Genomic DNA, 20,308 nt, shown 5'->3' on the forward strand with positions numbered 1-20,308 from the left:
GATAAACAGTAATTTTCTAACCTAAGCATCTTTTTTTGTTTTTTCCTTGGGAGAAGGAGAAAAACTACTTTGAAATATGAATTGGAATTATGCACAACCAACCAACATGCCATCTACACCATGAATTCTGAGACGTATTCCCAAGTCAGTGGTTCCTAGCTCTGTAGTAACAACGCGCGAGGAAAAGGAAACGCAGATGCAAACACTTAATGGCTCGTGAAATATGAAATGGATCAAGAAAAGCATAATGAACCCAAAGAAAGTCTGATTTATAATAATATGTGATATAACTTACCATGATAATCTTAAATACTAATGATACTGAACATACTCGGAACACTCTTCCTTTCTGTAACACTGTTTGGAGAAAAGGGATCAAATCTGAACGTTGCTAAGAAAACAAAAGCATATAATCCTAACATATTAGGTGACAGTCAAACAGCTGCTGCATGCTCTGAGTTTGAAAGGTCTTCATGATTATGATTACGCACCCGACGCCTACGGTGAAATCTTCTATGACCCCGACTATTCGTTCCCGATGGTTTATTTGGGGAATGAGGATGATGAATCTCCTCCAATGGAGCACCATAACCAAAAAGACATTCAAGAGGGTCTATCTCTGACATGATATCAGGACAAGCTTTTTTCTGCAATGAAATATGCGAAATGTATCTATTATGTAACATTATGAAAGCTTCTTTTTCTAGATAAACAAACAGACGTGGGGTCCACAATTTTTTATTTTCTCTTTCCTCAACTCATTTTCTCTCTTTTCTTTTATGTTTGTGTAGGACCAAATAGTGTTTTTCATGTAACATTATACATGTATAACCCATGAAATATTTGTGGAAAAAATAAATAAAACTTATATGTCCAAACCAAAAAACAATCCTACAAAAAAAATAAAAAATCATCCCACTGTAATTTGATCGCTTTGTTTGCAGGCACATCAACTTTTAATAGAGTAATTTTAGGCACACTAGTTTGTTGTAGACACAATCAGGTTACAGAAATGACCATTGCAAAAAGGAGTTAGTTTGCCCAAAATGATATAACATTGTGATAGAAACAGACGCACAAAACTAGTGAACTTCTTTTATATATGTACAAGATAATCCACAGAAACGATAGATATCTATGGGATGAAAGTAGGGAATATAATATAAGTGGGGAATTCACTATCAACTCACTACTTTCATAATCACCATTGGATCAGCATTTTCTCTTTCTTCAAAAACTTTTTAGCATTCTCTCTCTTTGATCCAATGGTAATTGTGGAGGTAGTGGGTTGGTACTGGATATTTTTGGTAGTAAGAATATCTCCCCTCATATAATATAAGTACAAGAAAATGGAAGAAAGTATAAAAAAACCCTGCAATTCCTAGAACTGAGAGCCCCAGCCACACTGACGAGAATTAGCATGGACCCCGCCGGTGCCCCCTGACACAGTCCATGACCTTCTCCCCATGAATTAGCAATTAATTCCATCAAAAGGATCTATGTCAATTAATTCAAGAACAAGAGGGAAGTCTAAGAATACTTACAAAAATATGTTTGGCTTCAAGATTTGTTCTTTCGCTGTCAGTGACAATTTCAGACTCGCCTTGGGAATTATTATAGGAATCATCATGAGAGTCTCCTTCGGAATAATCATAAGAGTCATGATCATCTTTCCTATGACCATAGACTACATTATCGCTAAAGAAATTCCGGTATCGCCATCTTAATTTAGGATTATTAGACGTTGAATCATCAAAAATCTTCTCCGAATAGAAATGCTTAGATATTAGCTGCATTAGCAAAGGATCATTCGGGTACTTTGTCACCATTCTGTCATTTACAAAAATCACAAGAACATGTAATGGAATCAAATCATATGTATAAAGATAAGCATAAAATAGGAAAGTCCACAGGAAATTATTTTCTTTTCTCTTCCCTCGTCACTCCCTCTTTTCTTTTCCAGATTAGGGATGTAGTCAGTGATAAAGCAATCTGGAGCCAAACAATTTCAGGGGGGCACGGAAAATTTCAACTGCAAAGATGATAGTCTTATTTTCAAGCAAAGTAACAACTTAGGGAGAGGCTAGGTAGCACTGACACCGACACACGATACGCGACATGATACCGTATGACACTCTGACACATTAATTCTAATAAAATTTGGATTTCGACAAGATGAGACATGTTTTAATATTAAATAATATTTTTAATTTATATAGTTTATATAACATTTAATATTCAATAATTTAACAATAAAATGAAACTAAACTGATACAAAATTTTACAGAATAATAAACCTATAGCAACTAGCAAGCATAATAGTTTACAGAAAAAAGAAAAAAGAAAAAGTGAACAAACGCAAGAGAAGCAGGGAGTGAGAGTCCCCATTCTACTATTGTTTCCATTTGAAATCAAAACAAAATCCCTAGGTAGGGTTCCTTGAATAGAGCGATCGAATTAGTATCATGGATTCATGGCGGAGGAGGGTGTTGCAGTTGCAGCTCCTCTGGGTTCTAGCATGATCTCCTTAGTGAACCGGCTTCAAGACATCTTTGCCCGCGTCGGCAGCCAATCCACCATCAACCTCCCACAAGTGGCCGTCGACGGCAGCCAGAGCAGCGGCAAGTCAGCGTCCTCCAGGCACTCGTCGACCACAACTTCCTCCCACGCGGCTGATATCAGCACACGAAGACCCCTCGTCCTCCGGCTTGTTCAGACCAAGTAAAAACACTGATTTTTAACTTGTTTTTAAATTTTTTAAAAATTATTTTATTGATATATTTTAATTTTTAAAAAATAATTTTATTACAAACCTTTGACCGTGTCGAACATGGTCAAATTCGCGTGTAGGATTAGTCAACATGTCAAAAATGTTGACCACGTGTCGGACACCGTACAGGAGTATCCGACACGGACACTTCAAGTTTTTTGAAGTGTCGACAATTCAGGATTACTTGTGTGCATATATCAATCAAGTAAGAAGTGCTAGTTTGGGTCTTGGTGTTTCCTTTTGTAGTGCTCTTGCTCTCTTAGTACAGGCTTAATTAATGGAAGTTACACTTTGCCCTACCATTTTACTAGTGTTATTAAAACCGAACCGGCCCAGTCGGTTCGACTGGTTGGCCTGGAAACCGGCCCATCAACCAGTCTGGTTCAAGCATTGGATCATTTACGCAATCAACCCCGTATCAACCTGATGACCCGGTGAAGAACCGCGGTTCAACTGGTATTAACCGGTATCAGCTGGGAATCGCTATCACTTACCACTAAGCTACCCTCACTTGTTGGATAATATGCACCATTTAATATATTCATTATATAATTTAATGGAATCATTTCAAAAGTTGCAGCTAGTGGGGATTGAACCCTTGTCATGGGGATATACATCATATAGTACTTACCACTACACTACATTGGTATGTTGTTTGAATTGCACCATTTAAAATATTTATTATATAATTAAGCACAAAATATAAATTTATATACATTTATCTGGGTCATGCGGTTCAACTAGTGACCTATTGGTTGAACTAGTGACCCACTGATTTGATACCCTGACCGAGTCGATGACTGGTTCGAGGTTAATAACATTGCATTTTACAGTAATTATTGTTTTTAGGGTAGATATACAAAAATACCCTTTACTTGATTGCATTTTCAAAATAGCACCCTAAACTTTTAATTGAAACAATTTACCCCTTCATACTATATAACATTATAGCAATTAAGCATATTTGACCAATTAAAGACAAAATTACCCCTATTCCCTTGATACAACCCTCTATTATTGTTGGTCACCTATCACTGCCTATCATACATATGCTGAGTTAGATCACTACCTCCTCTTCCAACACTTTTTCTTTTTTCGTTTTTACCCAACCATTTAAGGACAAGCCCCAGTCTCGTAGCACTATTAGTTTTCCCGGCTAAATTTCATTAGCCTATTATAGATTTTAGACCAGGTGTATGTTTGGTAAAAAAATAAAGAGATAATTTTTTTTAAGTTACCTTAAAGTTGTTAACGCAAATGGTTCAAAATAAGCCAATTCAAAGTTCAAACATATACCAACACAACACGCACCATTACGCAAAATCCATCCATTTAGGGAGAGAAAATTAGATAAGTCACAACACAAGAGCCAGCATATGATGAGAGGGGGGCCCGTTGGTGGATCGAGGGAATCAGGGTAATTTTGTCTTAAATTGGTCAAATATGCTTAATTGCTATAATATTATAGTATGAGAGGGTAAATTGTTGCAATTAAAAGTTTAGGGTGCTATTTTGATAAAGCAATCAAGTATGGGGAGGTTTTGTATAATTTACCCTTGTCTTTATGACTACATTATATATGATAGAAAGTTGGAAACAATTTTTTTTAAAATCTCAAATTATATCTGCCCATCAGGCTGTCGCTAAGGCAACAACTAAAATGACATTAACCATCTCAAACTCTTTCCTCCCTTCTAAAAACTCTTCATTATCACTTCTACCAAGTGAATCCTAAATTTTCTTTGATCTTACTTGGAATAGGTTGTCAGTATCACTCCATTTAATAAGCTACTTTCTACTACTACTCAGACAGAATAAATGACACTTGACACTGATCTTGTCACACACATGAACTAAAATGACATTAACCATCTCAAACTCTTTCCTCCCTTCTAATAACTCTTCATTATCACTCCTACCAAGTGAACCTAAATTTTCTTTGATCTTACTTGGAATAGGTTGTCAGTATCACTCCATTTAATAAGCTACTTTCTACTACTAATCAGACAGAATAAATGACACTTGACACTGATCTTGTCACACACATGAACTAAAATGACATTAACCATCTCAAACTATTTCCTCCCTTCTAATAACTCTTCATTATCACTCCTACCAAGTGAACCTAAATTTTCTTTGATCTTACTTGGAATAGGTTGTCAGTATCACTCCATTTAATAAGCTACTTTCTACTACTACTCAGACAGAATAAGTGACACTTGACATTGATCTTGTCACACACATGACCTTCGTAGTTTTTTTTTTTTTTAATAATTCAAGCCACCTACTGTACACTGCACAGTGAACCGAAGCCAGCTGACTTGTCCTGAATATGACACAGCATTTGTTTTAATGCCTACTGAGGAATACCAGAGAATATAATCTGATAGTAATTGGAGCTTATGCACAAACCAAAAATGTTCATCAAGTGTGAACAACCAAGATGAGAAGACCTACATATTCGCTAACTCCTTCTGTAATATACTCCCATCCAGTGTAAGAATCTGATCTACACAAGAATACAAAGATCTACGAAATATCCACAGTCCAACGAAAGCAGTAGCTCCTGCAAAAAGACAAGGCAAAAAAACAAGGAGAAGGGAGGAAGGCCTTAGTAGATGTAAAGAACCAATTCAACCTAAAAGCTTAAGCTATTGGGAGAGGCTACATTAATAGTTTTACATATCTCAACATTAGATGTAAAGATACAACAAGCGATTTAAGGCAAAAGAAAGACAGATGGTTTCTCTTACCAGCTGAAAGGTTGACTCTTAATGGTTTACTGAGTTTCCAAGTTGCTGCCATAAAGGAATAAAGATTATCAGCATAGAAGAAAAAGTTACAAGATGAAAAATAACCGATTTTCAACTAACCCAGGAGTCAGCAATAATGATAATATGCTGAAACTATGGTAGAATAAATAAAATATTATATAAATCTTACAGGTCATGGAGCTCTAGAATCAGGAGAAAGATAACGGTACCATCAGGATGTTAAAGCAAAGAGAGAAAGAAAGCCTTTTCTTTCATAGCTCAGTTAACTTTACTATCACTATCAGTCTATCATCTTTCTGTAAGCCGGTCACTAAGAGAAAAGATATGTTTCAATGAATTAATAAAAATGAAGGAAGAGAGAGATTATATTCCAAATTCCAATTACTAAATTTCTGGTATTTTATAAAAAAAAAAGTACAAGATTGCATATATCTGCATTAACTTGACAAGCTCCACATACAACCCCGTTTAATATGACTACCAGCCAAAATTTGAGTCTACTGCCATGTTGATTTGCATTCCCCTTGATACAGGTAAATCAAACTCATGATTAAAAAATAAAAATGAAAATAAATGTCAAGAAGTGTAAACATCGTGTTTTGACTTTCGAACACATGATGGCTCTGAAAATGAAAGCGTTAGAAGCAGCACATACACTAGCAATTCTTTTGAAACTTGAAAGCACCATACTTCAGAAGATACAGAATGCTAAAAGACCAAATGCAATGAGCAGTGAGAATACTAACGCAAAAGAGAAAAAAGAGAAAGAACTATAAGAAAAGCCACTAGCTTGGACTGATCACCAGTTAGATTTAGTTCAATACATTAAAGAAGCCATGCTCCAGAAGCAAGAAAATTCATGTATAGAAGTAAAATTCATTGTAAACGAGCACCAGAATCATCAACGAAACTTAAGTCACATACCTGCCCATGTGGCAGTACCCCCAGCAAGTGCACTAGCAGTAAAATCCCTAAATGCTTTAGATTTCCATGATAGAAGAATATTTGCCTCCTGAGGAGTCAATTTTTCCTAGGAAAAAAAAAGGCAGATATTTGGTGATAATGCAGATATCACCAACATCAAGTCCAGTTTCAATGAACTTCCAAACGTACACACAGCAGCCTTTTCAAAGAATTTTAAAAGCACACAATCATGATGTCCTTCCATGATTATCCCCAAATAAGAGAAGAAGCTAGTTTAACTCAACATTTGCCAAAATGTAAAAGAATTTATTTGCAAATTGCTAGCATCGATTGAAATTGAGTCTAAAAAACAATCAATCTGTACTCCCCTAAGTCAAAATACAAGAAATTTTAACAGTAAAACTCCGAATTAGCATGATTAGGGATTACCCATTGACAATAACTTCAACAAAATGAACATATAATAACTAGGATAAATTATTTCAATTTTGGAATCAAAAGTTGAGAAGAGAGAGCACGTTGGGAGATTAAAAGTAAAAAAGGAACCTTTTTGGAACTGAGAAGTTGTTCAAGATCGAGCAAAGCTTCGCCCATTACAGTCCCTTTCCTACACTCTGCCTGCGGCCTCCTAACCCCCAATTCTTTTTCCCTTTGTTTGAGTTATATTATCACACGCCTCCTTTCTCTCTTTTTTTTTTATATAATATTTGTTTTAATTTATTATTATCATGTTTTTTATTTTTATAATATTTTTTAAAATGAGATTATAACTAAATAATTTAAACTTACTTTTTATTTAATAGATAAACTTATCCATAATAATAATAAAAATGTGTTAAAAGTAGATATGCCAAAAAGTGTCTTGAATTTTTTTTCTCTTGAAATCTCAAGGGGTGCCACAGCTCTTAAGCTGATTGTGAAATAGAGCATACTCATGGAGTTGATTTTTAATTTGATTCTAAAGTGAAACAACTTGGAATTAACGACAAAAATCTTGCATGTCATCAAAAAGATTAATCTATCCAAATGAGGTATTGGGAACACCCAAAAAACAAAAATCTCATATTGTATTTATAATATCAAATTATCAATTGCATATTTGCATAAGATTGATTATCTAAAAGAGGACATAAATTATTTATTTGTGTCACTTATATAAAATTGTATGGATTTCATTATTTTATTTTGTTCACGAGGTTTACTTATTTTTATTAAGTATGTCGGAGAAAAAAAATTTGTAACAAAAATAAAAATATTTTCCCTTACTTAAAAAAGTTTAATGTTTTTATTTTTGTTGGAAAAAAAATTTTCTGCTGTTTTCAAATAAAATATATGGATCCAGTTAACTTTTTATTTTTATTTTTTTATAATATGACTCATTCAATTTTATATAAATATAACAGAAAAAAGTTGGGTTTATTTTTTCTAATATTACTTTAGATAACTGATCTAAATATATATTATATATTATTAATAATACAAGGCCCAAATTAAAAGTCTTCACAGTGAAGCAAAGCCTTAGTCAATGAAGGCGGCAAGCTCCACAATATTAAAAATTACATGACAGCAAACTTTTCAATATTAAAAGCCTTATCTTTCTGAATACTTCATCTCCAAGTATGCCTCAGCACTTGCAAAGCTGGTCATCTCCCAAGCTGCACATCTCTCCACTATAAATATATATGTATCAACACTAAGGTACACACCTTCTTCTACATAATAAAACCTACTTGAACCATATCTGACTTAAGCGTCGGAGTGTCGTGCAGTTACACCTTCATTTTGTTTCATTGAAGATCAATGAGTTAAAGCTGCTCCAACTGCAAGATGTTCTGACTCAAGGAGGTTCCAGACCATTTGTGTAGAGGAAGATCACATGGTCAGCCCAGTTGCAAAATCGGTTTTGATCAATAACTTTATCTAATGTTCATCGAAACGACGTCGTTTTAGGACAGAAATCATGGTGTTTTTGTAATTTTAATTTATTTCAGAGTTATAATAGTCTTTATCATTTTAATTTTTTAATTTTTCAACCCAAAACGACGTTGTTTCGATGAACATTAGACAAAATTTTCTAAAGTAATATTAGAAACTTTTTTCCAAAAAAAAAATTATATGCAAGTAATAAAATAAAACTTGTCTAATGTGTAGTAAGGTTGTTAATTATGAAAATAGACCCTCGAAACAACAGAAATTGTTTGTGTAATAATTGCAGAATGATCCTAGAGTGCCTCATTGATTGAACAAAAGGCTCCTCAGAGACCTCAGTAGGTGAGTGATTGAAGAATGGCCATGTGCAGCAGCATCACCTTAGCTCCTCTTCCTCAAAACCCAAAGGTGAATCCATTGTTGACAGCACTGGCTTCATCCACAACTCTTACCCATCTGAAGCAAGTGCATGCTCATATCCTCCGCTCCAAGCTTGAACGCTCTAACTACCTCCTTTTCAGACTTGTCCTTTCCTCTTGCGCCATCTCCTCAGCTTCAGCCTCAGCCTCAGGCCTCGACTACGCCCTCTCCGTTTTCTCCCAAATTCGAAACCCAGAAACCCATTTCTGCAACCAAGTCCTCCGTCAATTCTCCCGCGGGCCCAGACCCGGTAAGACCCTCTTGCTCTACGAGAAGCTCAGGAGAGATGGCTCCACTCTCGACAGGTTCAGCTTCCCGCCATTATTGAAGGCCGTCTCAAAAGTTTCCGCCTTTAACGAAGGGTTGGAGATTCATGGGCTGGTATCTAAGTTGGGCTTCCATGCTGACCCCTTTATTCAAACAGGGTTGATTGCTATGTATGCGGCATGTCGCCGCATTATGGATGCACGATTGCTGTTTGACAAAATGTCTTATCGAGATGTCGTTACCTGGAATATTATGATTGATGGGTATGCTATAATTCTTGCCATACATTATGAGCATGCTGCTACTTTGCTGAATTAGATTTTTAATTCTGATATTTTGAAACAGGTACTGCCAGAGTGGTCTTTATGATCATGTTTTAAGGCTCTATGAAGAAATGAAGGGCTCTGGTATTGAACCAGATGCTGTAATTCTTTGTACCGTGCTTTCTGCCTGTGGTCATGCTGGAAATTTAAGCTATGGCAAAGCCATCCATGAATTCATTAAGGATAATGGTCTTGATGTTGACTCTTATATACAGAGTGCTCTCGTTAACATGTATGCAAATTGTGGTGCAATGGATTTGGCTCGAGAAATATATGATAAACTCCCATCAAAACCTTTGGTTGTTTCAACTGCAATGCTTTCGGGGTATGCAAAACTTGGAATGGTTAAAGATGCTCGCCTCATATTTGACCAAATGATTGAAAAGGACTTGGTATGTTGGAGTGCAATGATATCCGGTTATGCTGAAAGCGATCAGCCTCAAGAGGCTCTTAAATTGTTCAATGAAATGCAACTGCAGAGAATAGTACCTGATCAGATCACTATGCTGAGTGTCATTTCTGCTTGTGCTCATGTTGGGGCACTTAATCAAGCAAAATGGATTCATAGATATGCAGATAAAAATGGGTTTGGAAGAGTTCTATCTGTCAACAATGCCCTGATTGATATGTACGCCAAATGTGGGAACTTGGTCAGAGCAAGAGAGGTATTTGAGAATATGCCTAGAAAAAATGTGATATCTTGGTCCAGTATGATCAATGCTTTTGCCATGCATGGGGATGCTGATAGTGCCATAAACCTTTTCCATAGGATGAGAGAAGAAAATATTGAGCCCAATGGGGTTACGTTTATAGGTGTCCTTTATGCATGCAGTCATGCAGGTTTGGTTGAGGAGGGCCAGAAATTCTTCTCATCCATGATTAATGAGCATGGCATCTCTCCCAAACGTGAGCATTATGGTTGCATGGTTGACTTGTATTGTAGAGCCAATCTCTTGAGAAAAGCTATGGAGCTTATTGAGACAATGCCATTCGCGCCCAATGTTATCATTTGGGGATCCCTTATGTCTGCTTGTCAAGTTCATGGCGAGGTTGAGTTAGGCGAATTTGCTGCCAAACGACTTCTCGAGTTAGAGCCTGATCATGACGGAGCCCTTGTGGTCTTGTCAAACATTTATGCCAAAGAAAAAAGGTGGAATGATGTTGGACTGATCAGGAAATCAATGAGACATAAAGGTATCTCAAAGGAGAGGGCATGCAGCAGGATTGAAATGAATAATGAGGTGCATGTGTTTTTAATGGCAGATAGATATCATGAACAATCAGATGAAATATATGAGAAGTTAGATGAGGTAGTCAGTCAATTGAAGCTGGTTGGCTACATGCCGAGTACCTCAGGCATTTTGATTGATTTAGAAGAGGAAGAAAAAAAAGTAGTAGTTCTCTGGCATAGTGAAAAGTTAGCACTTAGCTATGGGCTAATTAGTGCGAGGAAAGAATCATGCATTCGTATAGTTAAAAATCTTAGAATATGCGAGGATTGTCATTCCTTTATGAAGTTGGTCTCGAAGGTGTATCAAATAGAGGTTGTTGTGAGAGATAGGACTAGGTTTCACCATTTTAATGGTGGTATATGTTCTTGTAGAGACTATTGGTGATTTATTTCTATTAGTAAATTGAATGACACTGTCATGCCCTCATTTTTTTGCCTTCCTTGTAGTAGTTACGGCATGTAGTTAGTGGAGCTTAGTGAAGGTTCACTACTATAAATTGATTATTTTTTTTAGTTTGAATGAAAATTACTGTAAATTAACTTGACAGTGGATATAGTCTTGCTCATTGGAAATTCGACCACGTCATACATGTGTAAGAGTTTATAAGTTAAAAGATTTACTGGATCTTCGAAGTTTAGGATATCAGGAGACAAATCATGTTCACAAATGTTCTGGTTCTGCCCAGCTCCGTTGCAGAAAAGATATGCGAGAGCGCTATACTAGTAGCGCACCCCATCAACACAGCTGAAGTCATATCTTCACAAGATATTTACAAAGAGCTAAATATTTAAAAGCTAGCTCAAACGGTGAGAGTGTCCAAGGTCTTATAAACTCCACATTAGTTGCTCATACAACCAATGTGGGACTATATATCTCAACACGTCCCCTCACGCAAGAGCCCTTTGGGCTTGAAGCGTGGAATTGCACAGGCCCAATTTTTTGGTTTACCTTTTGTGCTTTTTTATTTTTTATTTTTTATTTTTAATTCCACTTTAAAGTGGGGGACGGTGAGGATCGAACTTGTGACCTTATAGTCACTCAAGCTCTGATACCATGTAAAGAACCTTGAGATACACCACCCCAAAAGCTAGCTCAAAGGGTGGGAGTGTCCAAGGCCTTATAAACTCCACATTAATTGCTCATACAACCAATGTGGAACTATATATCTCAACAACCGCATCCCCATTAACACCAGGTGAAGTAAAATGTAAGACAATCAATTTTTATTTTTCAGAAGATACCCCAAAAACATGTTAGATTTGGTGCTGGGAGAGCAGTGGCGGATGCAAGAAATTTCTTTATGTCCGCGAATTTTTTTTGTAAAAAAAAATTTAAATTAACGCTTGAACCCACTCATAATCTAGTTCTCTTCCATAACAAGATGTAGGCAATAGTTTGACCAATCATTTTCCCTCTTAAATCTTACCAATTCTCCAAAACAAATATGAGAATATACTCCAGTACATCCATACATCGTCATTCTATTTTATAGTGGTGAATACTACCTCATCATTCTATTTTATAGTGGTGAATACTACATGTACAAAAGGCAAGCAAAATCACAGTAAAGATATCGTCTCTAGATATTAACTTATTTGAGAATGTCCGACCTGCAATCAATCCTCTTTTTTTATAAAAGTGAGAAAGAAAACAAAGGATGAAGAGGCATGGAAATGAATGAGTACGTGACAGGGGAGAAATAATAAGTTTTCTCTTTAATCAATTTGCATTTCTACGTTGTTTTAATTATTTCCGTACGTTGGTACCTTGCTAACTAATATAAGAATAAATATCTTTTTTGGTCCATAACAAAAAATTTGGTCCCCACTTTAGTCCATTATAAAAAAAAGTCACATGATCCCTATGAATTTTAAAGTGGATCCATTTTAGTCTTTTTGAGGGACTAATGTAGGTCTTTTTAAATTTATGAGGGACTACAATTTTAACTAAATTGATCCACTTTAAATTTATTAAGGATCAGGAGACTAAATTTTGGTAAGGGACTAAAGTGGGGATGATATTTTTTATTAGGGACTTAAAATAATATTTACTCCTAATATAAATATTGAACCAAGAAACAAATAAGAACCTACAAGACTACAACAAAGACAAAAAAAAAATCCAAAATTTTATGTCCGCACTTGCGGACATTTGCGCATGACTCGGTTTGCCAGTGTGGGAGAGCACCCTATTCTCTATGCTCGTCCTATTTATTTTTTGTTTCTCGTGTCCTACTCAGTAGTAAATTCTCTCGTGTATTATTTAATATGATCATGTAATATGAGAGAATCATAACGATAAAGGGTGGATCAATAATGATGAGAAAAAAGAGAAAAAATATTGGATTAGGAAATTACAAAATAATCACCATTCATTTATTTATTAATGATTAAGGTCCTCTCAGATGACATAATCATCTTAAATAACACATGAGATAATCAATTTTCCAAGTTGTCTCACAAATTTTGGCCTTGTAAGACTTCTTCACATTATTTGAATGCGATATTAATGCTTCTTTAGGATATTGAGACTGTCCATTGTCACAAAATTATGAGTTTGCATCTCTGACAATACTTGAGCTTTCATGATGTAAGATATAAATAAATGATACATTATATAAATTAGATTTCCTAGCATGAAGAGACAAGCTGCAATTATTATTTGTAGTCAGTAATGATTTAATTATTGATTATTAATTTTAGTAGTTAAGGATTAATAATTATTAATTTAAATCATTAATGATTAGTAATTATTAATTGTATTAATTAGTGATTCGAAATGAGTGTGGGGTGTGAATATTTCATGGAAAGATAGTGGGGAAAGATGGGACCAAACGCAATCCGGTATCCAGCGAGAGGTGCATACATAAAATACTGCGTCACGTGAAACGGCTTGACTGTCCAATTTATTTTTATTTTTTTAAAAAATAAAAAGTATAAAGTTGGAGGAGTGGTCGCACCTCGACTTAGGTGTATTGGTAAATATTTTCCACCAAAGCTCATTCTGGAAAAAAAATTTGGGAAAAGGGCTCAAATCGGGCAATGAGTCTAGAGAGGTGTGGTGTTAAAACTTAGTTCCCAATACTAGCAGTGGCATTCATGTTTCATTATCAGTAACAAATTTCTTAAGCAGTGTTTAGTTGAGGAGAAATTTTGTGAATACTGAGAAAATATAATTGATAGAAAAATGATTGGAAAGTGAGTTAGGTAGGAAAATGTAAAAAAAATTGTTTGGTTGGAAAAAAATTTACCAGGAAAATTAAGTGAATTTATAATGTCTATGTTTGGATGTAAGTAAAATATAGATGGGAAAGAAGGTTGGAAGTTACGAAAATAACCCTGTCTTGAAATAATTTTGAATCAGAATGAACTACCCTTTATCTGTAAACAGGGTTCCATTTGTTAAAAAAGTGTAAGTTGCCAACGAGCATTTGTGCAAAAAAACAAAAAATATTGGTTAACAAAGGAGCCAAGCAAAATGAAAAACCTTTCTAAAAGTTCTCATAAGAGAACTCATCATCATGAAACAAAACCAACAGTCCTCATCATTCACTGAATCAGATTCGTTAAAAAAGAAAAGAAAAGAGAGGATATATTTAACTGGAACTTTCCAACGAAGGCTTTGCTCCCATAGTTCAAACAAGTATCACTCAATAGGAAAAAAAAAAAAAAAAAAAAAGGAAGATGCTTACCCATCTTTAAAAAAAGAAAAGGAAGATCCTTAGAAAAAAAGCTCACAGAATGTGTGCGTTGAGAAGGGAAGCAAAAAGAGGAGAAACATTCTCATAGGGTATAATGGGTGTTCTGCAATTTGAGTAAACAGTGGTTTACCAATCTTTTAACAAAAAACTACCGATGAAAAAGCTTTCTGAACAGTGCCGAAAGATGGGTATCCATGAGAAAATTGAAAAGCTATGCAAATTGGATACATGGCCTTTTTGACTGAATCCATTTGACCAAACATTGGTTTTCTGAAATCCTTGTTTCATTTGTATAGGAAACTTGTGAATGATCGTGAACCAAACGGCACCTAAAGGACCGTATTCATTCATATCAGTAGTTTATAACAAGGCATTCCAAGAATGGGAATCCATGCCCTATTACAGGGAGGAGATACTCTTATATGTTATTTAATATAATCATGATATGTGAAAGATTCTTAATCATAATTCATACACAATGAATTAATGATAAAAAGAGCTGAGAGAGAAAAATATTAGAATACAAAATTACAAAATTATCACCATTGATTTGTATATTAATGATTAAAATTCTCTTACATGATCATATTATTTAAAACATATGAGAATATCCATTTCTTTGGGGCATGACACCCCCAAAATGGCAGCAGGCTAATCATGATTTTATAATTCAAACAACTGTTAGTTCTAATTAATAACCATAACGAGCACAATTCATAAACCTCCTTTAGCCGCAACAAAAGGAATTTGTGTCTTCACCATTGATGTTCCTCCGATTAAGGATTAAGTGAGCTTTCGAGACGGTATAGTTCAATCTCAAGAAAACTATCATTGTTCTTTCTTTCTTTCTTTTCATTTACATATTGTTTTTTCTCATCCAGATGTGGTAAAGGTGAAAAGTCTTCCCAAAAGTACTTCTTTAAAGAAGACCTTAAGATTTAAACAACAATGTTTAAGTACTGCGTCAAGCATCCATTGGATATCATTGTTCTTTCTTTTAAGGCTAAATTGATTGTCTTGTATTAAAATTTCACACGAAATTCTCAAATCAAAAATATATTTATTTTTTTCTTTATAAGTATTTACAAATTTTAGTAGCACTCTATCTATCCATTTAATATGCATATAATGTGAATTTTTTATATGAGATGATCAGGAATAATATAAAGAGCAAAAATTATCGACTATTGTTATTTAATTAAGGCAAGTTGTGATGAAGACATTCTCCATTATAAAATAGTGATAAGATTCACATTTTTTGTGTTTGAAAATTGAGGATTATGGCATCAACTAACTCGGCATTATGGAGTGGGAAGTTGACTATAGTTATTGCTTTATTAATAGAATAATCAGTTGTCAGATATGTTTGTGGATTAGTTGAGTCTAATCTATGTCAAGCAAGACGCAACAGATAATACAGACTATATACTGCTAAAAAAACTGCACTTTAAACCTAATAATTAGAATGCATCAAATGTCACTTGACTTGCAAAGTACGTTATCTTTTTGTTTTTTTTAATAGATCTTTTGAAAAGAAACATGGATGCAAAATTTTATTTTGATGTGAATCATTTCAATTTTACTATTGCACAATCTAACCCCGACCGCTTTAAGAATCAATGACTATCCCCACATATTAACACGAGACTTTTCAGTGTGCTTTTTCCTCATTCGCACATTTTCCGGGAAAACTTCCCAAGAGGTCATCTATCTTAGAATTGTTCCAAATCAAACACGTTTAACTGTGGAGTTCTTCCGATCCAGGCTATCGAAAAACGGATACATCTTGTTAACATAGGTAGTACCAATTAATTCTTATAAGCTATCACAAACTGTGCAGTCTTATACCTGCACAGCCTTTGGAATCTCCCTCTTTCAGGTGTCGATTCGATTCATTCATGCATGTAACCCTCCGCTGGAAGCCTGTATGGAGCCGCTCCTTGTCTGTGCCTCTTTGCACCGGCGATCACTCCCCGCCCTCGTTAGCGCTCGGGATGTTACATGCCCACTAGCTTCGGCCTGGTTCGTCCTCGAACCACACCGTACTGGATGAGAGGCCCTGCTCTGATACCACTTGTAACGCCCGACCGCTTTAAGAATCAATGACTATCCCCACATACTAACACGAGACTTTTCAGTGTGTTTTTTCTTCACTTGCACACTTCCCGAAAAAACTTCCTAGGAGGTCACTCATCCTAGATTTGCTCCAAGTTAAGCACGCTTAACTGTGGAGTTCTTCTGATCCGGGCTACCGAAAAGCAGATGCATCTTGTTAGCATAGGTAGTATCAATTAATTCTTATAAGCTATCCCAAACTGTGCAGTCTTATACCTGCACAGCCTTTGGAATCTCCCTCTTTCGGGTGTCGATTCGATTCATTTATGCATGTAACCCCCCGCTGAAAGCCTGTCAGGAGCCGTTCCTTGTCCGTGCCTCTTTGCACTGGCGATCACTCCCCGCCCTCGTTAGCGCACGGGATGTTACACACAACATGTCTGAATTGAATTAAAGTACCAAGTATGGATTTATTTCTCAAACGAGAGTGAAGTACGTTGATACGAGGGAAATGAAAGAGACAGTGAAATAGACCAGAGCTTTAGGGAGCGTTTGGTACAGGAGAAATTTTTATTTGTCTAAGAATCTCGATTTTCAAAAATATAATTTTTGCATTCAGTTTATGATAATATTCAAAACTTAAAAATTTAGAAAAATTCAATTTACCGGGAATTCCGAAAAATCCTGCGTAGCAAACGCTGTATTTCTAATTACTCTTACCTATGTTGAGGGTGCACAAGGGGGGAAAATATATAAGGGCTACAGTTATGAAGTAACAAGAATAGAGAGTAGAGGGGAGAAGATGAATAGTAAAGGAGCTAAGATCACTTTATATTGGAGGTTAGAGATCCCACTAAGTATGAGGCAGCTTGACTCATGATGTGTAAAGAATTATGCGTGCAAAGTAAATATGACGGGACACGTGTACCAAGGAGCTAAGTACTCCATGTGTGCTGGATAATAATAAACTCTCCAGACAGATTGGGAGATATGATCAGATAAGTCCATCAGTCCCAACCAGAACAATGTCCCTTCTTTGAAGGAATACAAAAATGGAAAGCTAAGTAGAAGATAATCCAACAACACCTTTTTATTGTTTTTCTTTTTTTCCTTTAATTTTAAGCAGAGAAAGTTGTGTGGTGTGAATTACTGGAAGTTTTCGGGAGAGAATGGTTGTATGGATCTGTTTCATGCAGAATAAAATTGGGATTAACTTTTTTTTCTTCTTCTTGAAAATTAGTTCTCTGTTGCCAGGAAAGGAAAACAAAAGAGAGGGATATACCAAACTAGGGATCCATTAGAAAGAAAAAAAACAAGAAGAAGAAAAGAGCCTTAATCTGAAATAGCACTTCCTATACAAAACATCAGTTTTATTCTAACGATACGAAAACAAAGTTTTCCCACCTTCCATCCTCCTCTGTTTTCATCAGTCCAACGGGAAACTTGACGAATCACCCACCTGAGAAGTGGTGGTTGACCTCGTACTGTACTTGTTTGATGAAGTTGGCGATGAAGACAAGTCAATCGATCTTCTCCTTAGCATCTGCCTCATGCCATCAGCGACCCGAACTGCAGGATTCGATTTGATCTTACCACAGAATGACATGTGAGCTTTAACAGCTTCTTCCATGGCGAATGGCTTTTTACCTCTGCTAACTTCATCTCTGACTGCTTCTGAGCACAACCCACATAACCATTTTCCATCAAATTTAGACTTCACGTCCCTGATATAATCTTGGGTGCAATCCTCTTTCAAGCCACAACACTCACACTTTGCTGATTCAATTTCCATATCTGTGTAAAACAAATGTTTCTTAATATCTCCCCTTAATTTGTATCTTCACTGAAAAGGTTTATAATAAGGATGAGATCGAATCTTTGGATGACCAAGAGAGAAAGGGTATTTGTTTGTAAGCAAGGGGCCAAGGGGTGAATTCTTTTAGTTGGACTCGAGCGCAATGATGACAGAGCCGGTCTTACTTTATGTTGTTGGCATGTTGGTGTATTTTTCTCAGTTGGGTTGGGATTGATTTGATGGTGTTGTTGCTTCAAGAACTAGTAAGCGTATGTTGTTCAAAGAGAGCTTTAAATTTTATGGTGTTTGAGATGAGAGAGGGAATGCAAGTTTAAGTAGGGAAGGAAGACTGCCATAATTTCCTCCATCTTCTAAGGGACATGGGGCAGTGGAAATTAAGACGAGCGTGGTCGGAGGGGCCTTTACTCTGGCCCTTGTTAGCATTTAATACATAATCAATGTCAAATATATCAGCATCTATTGAAATACGGGAACCCAATAAATGTTAAAATTTTGTATCTTTTCTTACCTCTATCTTTATAAATATTTACAAATTTTGCGACTGCTTCACCAATAAAACAAAATTCTACTCACCAACAATCCTAAGCAAAGGACCGAAACAGAAAAATAAGGGAGGGGGTGTTGGAGGAAAATAAAAATAAAAATAGTAGTGAGCATTAAATTATTGCTTGATTCAAGTTAATAGAAAATTTATTCACTACGTTAATTGTTATAATGAAAATAGCTTGAATCCATTATTGTTAATAATGAAAAATTAATGGGCTTTAGTATTAATGAAAATAATGTCAATTTGATTGACTAAAGTAATACATTTAAGGTTCCTTTTATTTATGTCAATTTGTAATGATGATAAATTATTTAAAAGATGAAACAAGGGAGAGTCCTTGTGTGCTTGAGTGATTGAATTATTTAAGAGAAAAAGAGAGATTGTAAGAAAAATAATGAGAGGATATATACGAAGAAAAAATCTTAGTGTTATATTCATATTCTGAAATTGAATTTCTCATTGTGAATTTCATCTCTCTACGAGACATAGTGCCAATTTTGGTGAATTGTATTAAATTATATATACACATGGGATAAAATCTTTTGACACCGAAAAATTATATTAAATTATATATATATATATATATATATATATATATATATATATATATATTAAATTATATCATGTAACTTGACTTAAGGATTAGTCAAGTTACATTATGTATTACAAGTAGTACATAGTGTAACTTGACCAATCCTTAAGTCAAGTCACAAGACAAATCATTTTGCCATATATATATATATATATATATATATATATATACATACGGGATATGATCATTTTACATTGGTATAAGAATAATAAATCTTAACCAGATCTTAACCGTTGATTTTCATGCATCTAACGGTTGAAATTTATTAGAAATTAATAATTAATTAATGTGTGAGACCCACTAAATCTTAACCGTTAGATGCATGTAAATCAATCGTTAAGATTTGGAGTAAGACTTATTATTCGTACACCGGTGTAAAATAATTCTGCCCCTATATATATATATATATATATATATATATATATATATATATATAGGGTTATATTTACAAACTTTTTATTTATAAACTTTTACAAACTACATTATGTACTCCTTAAAGTACACTAGGTTACACTATGTACTTCCGAGAGTACATAATGTAATTTGTAAAAAAAGTTTGTAAACGGATCATTCCCCCATATATATACTCTCACACATACACTTGGCTATAATCAGTGGCGGACCTAGGAAATTTTATTTATGTGTGCATATTTAGTTCGAATATTTAGTGGAGGGGATTTGGGGGCAGTGCCTCCGAAAAAAATTTAAAAAAAAAAATTAAATGCATTAAAAAATAAAAGAATTTAAACAAAAAAGGGATTTATATCCCTTATGTTACATGAATCAAATTTCTGTCATATTAAGAAAAAGACAAGACCAATTCATTGAATAATGTGTCATCTCACTTACTTTAATATTATATAACTTGTCTTTTTCTAAAATGACAAAAAAAATTGTTCATATAATATAAGAGATATAATCTTCAAACAATAAAAGAAAAGAAAACTTCGACTTAACAT

General features: G+C 34.9%; 3 protein-coding genes across 3 annotated transcripts; 1 reads left to right on the forward strand and 2 right to left on the reverse strand.

Annotated features, from left to right (window-relative positions):
- Nucleotides 1–257: 257 nt before the first annotated feature.
- Nucleotides 258–7,135, reverse strand: LOC133299116 (uncharacterized). Its single transcript, XM_061498544.1, has 6 exons — nt 7,015–7,135; nt 6,469–6,574; nt 5,524–5,568; nt 5,228–5,336; nt 1,545–1,830; nt 258–647 (listed from the first exon to the last, which is right to left on the reverse strand). Exons 1-6 carry the CDS (start codon nt 7,060–7,062, stop codon nt 435–437), a joined length of 807 nt encoding a protein of 268 aa, XP_061354528.1. The 5' UTR covers nt 7,063–7,135; the 3' UTR covers nt 258–434.
- Nucleotides 7,136–8,754: 1,619 nt separating this feature from the next.
- Nucleotides 8,755–11,085, forward strand: LOC133299212 (pentatricopeptide repeat-containing protein At4g14820). The gene is made up of 2 exons (XM_061498650.1): nt 8,755–9,347; nt 9,430–11,085. The coding sequence occupies exons 1-2, from the start codon at nt 8,755–8,757 to the stop codon at nt 11,021–11,023; spliced, it is 2,187 nt and encodes a 728-aa protein (XP_061354634.1). The 3' UTR covers nt 11,024–11,085.
- A 6,645-nt stretch (nt 11,086–17,730) lies between these two features.
- On the reverse strand, nt 17,731–18,467 carry LOC133299172 (uncharacterized). Its single transcript, XM_061498613.1, has one exon. The coding sequence runs from the start codon at nt 18,184–18,186 to the stop codon at nt 17,821–17,823; it is 366 nt and encodes a 121-aa protein (XP_061354597.1). The 5' UTR covers nt 18,187–18,467; the 3' UTR covers nt 17,731–17,820.
- Between the last annotated feature and the right edge of the window lie 1,841 nt (nt 18,468–20,308).

This window comes from Gastrolobium bilobum, unplaced genomic scaffold (assembly GCF_033153095.1).
Source record: "Gastrolobium bilobum isolate Gb01-03AN ecotype WA unplaced genomic scaffold, APGP_CSIRO_Gbil_v1 utg500, whole genome shotgun sequence".
In the NCBI taxonomy this organism is placed as follows: domain Eukaryota; kingdom Viridiplantae; phylum Streptophyta; class Magnoliopsida; order Fabales; family Fabaceae; genus Gastrolobium; species Gastrolobium bilobum.

Coding starts and splice junctions, on each gene's coding strand:
- LOC133299172 (XM_061498613.1), bottom strand. CDS start 18,186: ATGGAAATTGAATCAGCAAAGTGTGAGTGTTGTGGCTTGAAAGAGGAT.
- LOC133299212 (XM_061498650.1), top strand. CDS start 8,755: ATGGCCATGTGCAGCAGCATCACCTTAGCTCCTCTTCCTCAAAACCCA. Junction 9,348..9,429: donor TGGAATATTATGATTGATGG/GTATGCTATAAT, acceptor ATTTTGAAACAG/GTACTGCCAGAGTGGTCTTT.
- LOC133299116 (XM_061498544.1), bottom strand. CDS start 7,062: ATGGGCGAAGCTTTGCTCGATCTTGAACAACTTCTCAGTTCCAAAAAG. Junction 5,337..5,523: donor AAGAGTCAACCTTTCAGCTG/GTAAGAGAAACC, acceptor GTCTTTTTGCAG/GAGCTACTGCTTTCGTTGGA. Junction 1,831..5,227: donor CAGAAGGAGTTAGCGAATAT/GTAGGTCTTCTC, acceptor TGTAAATGACAG/AATGGTGACAAAGTACCCGA.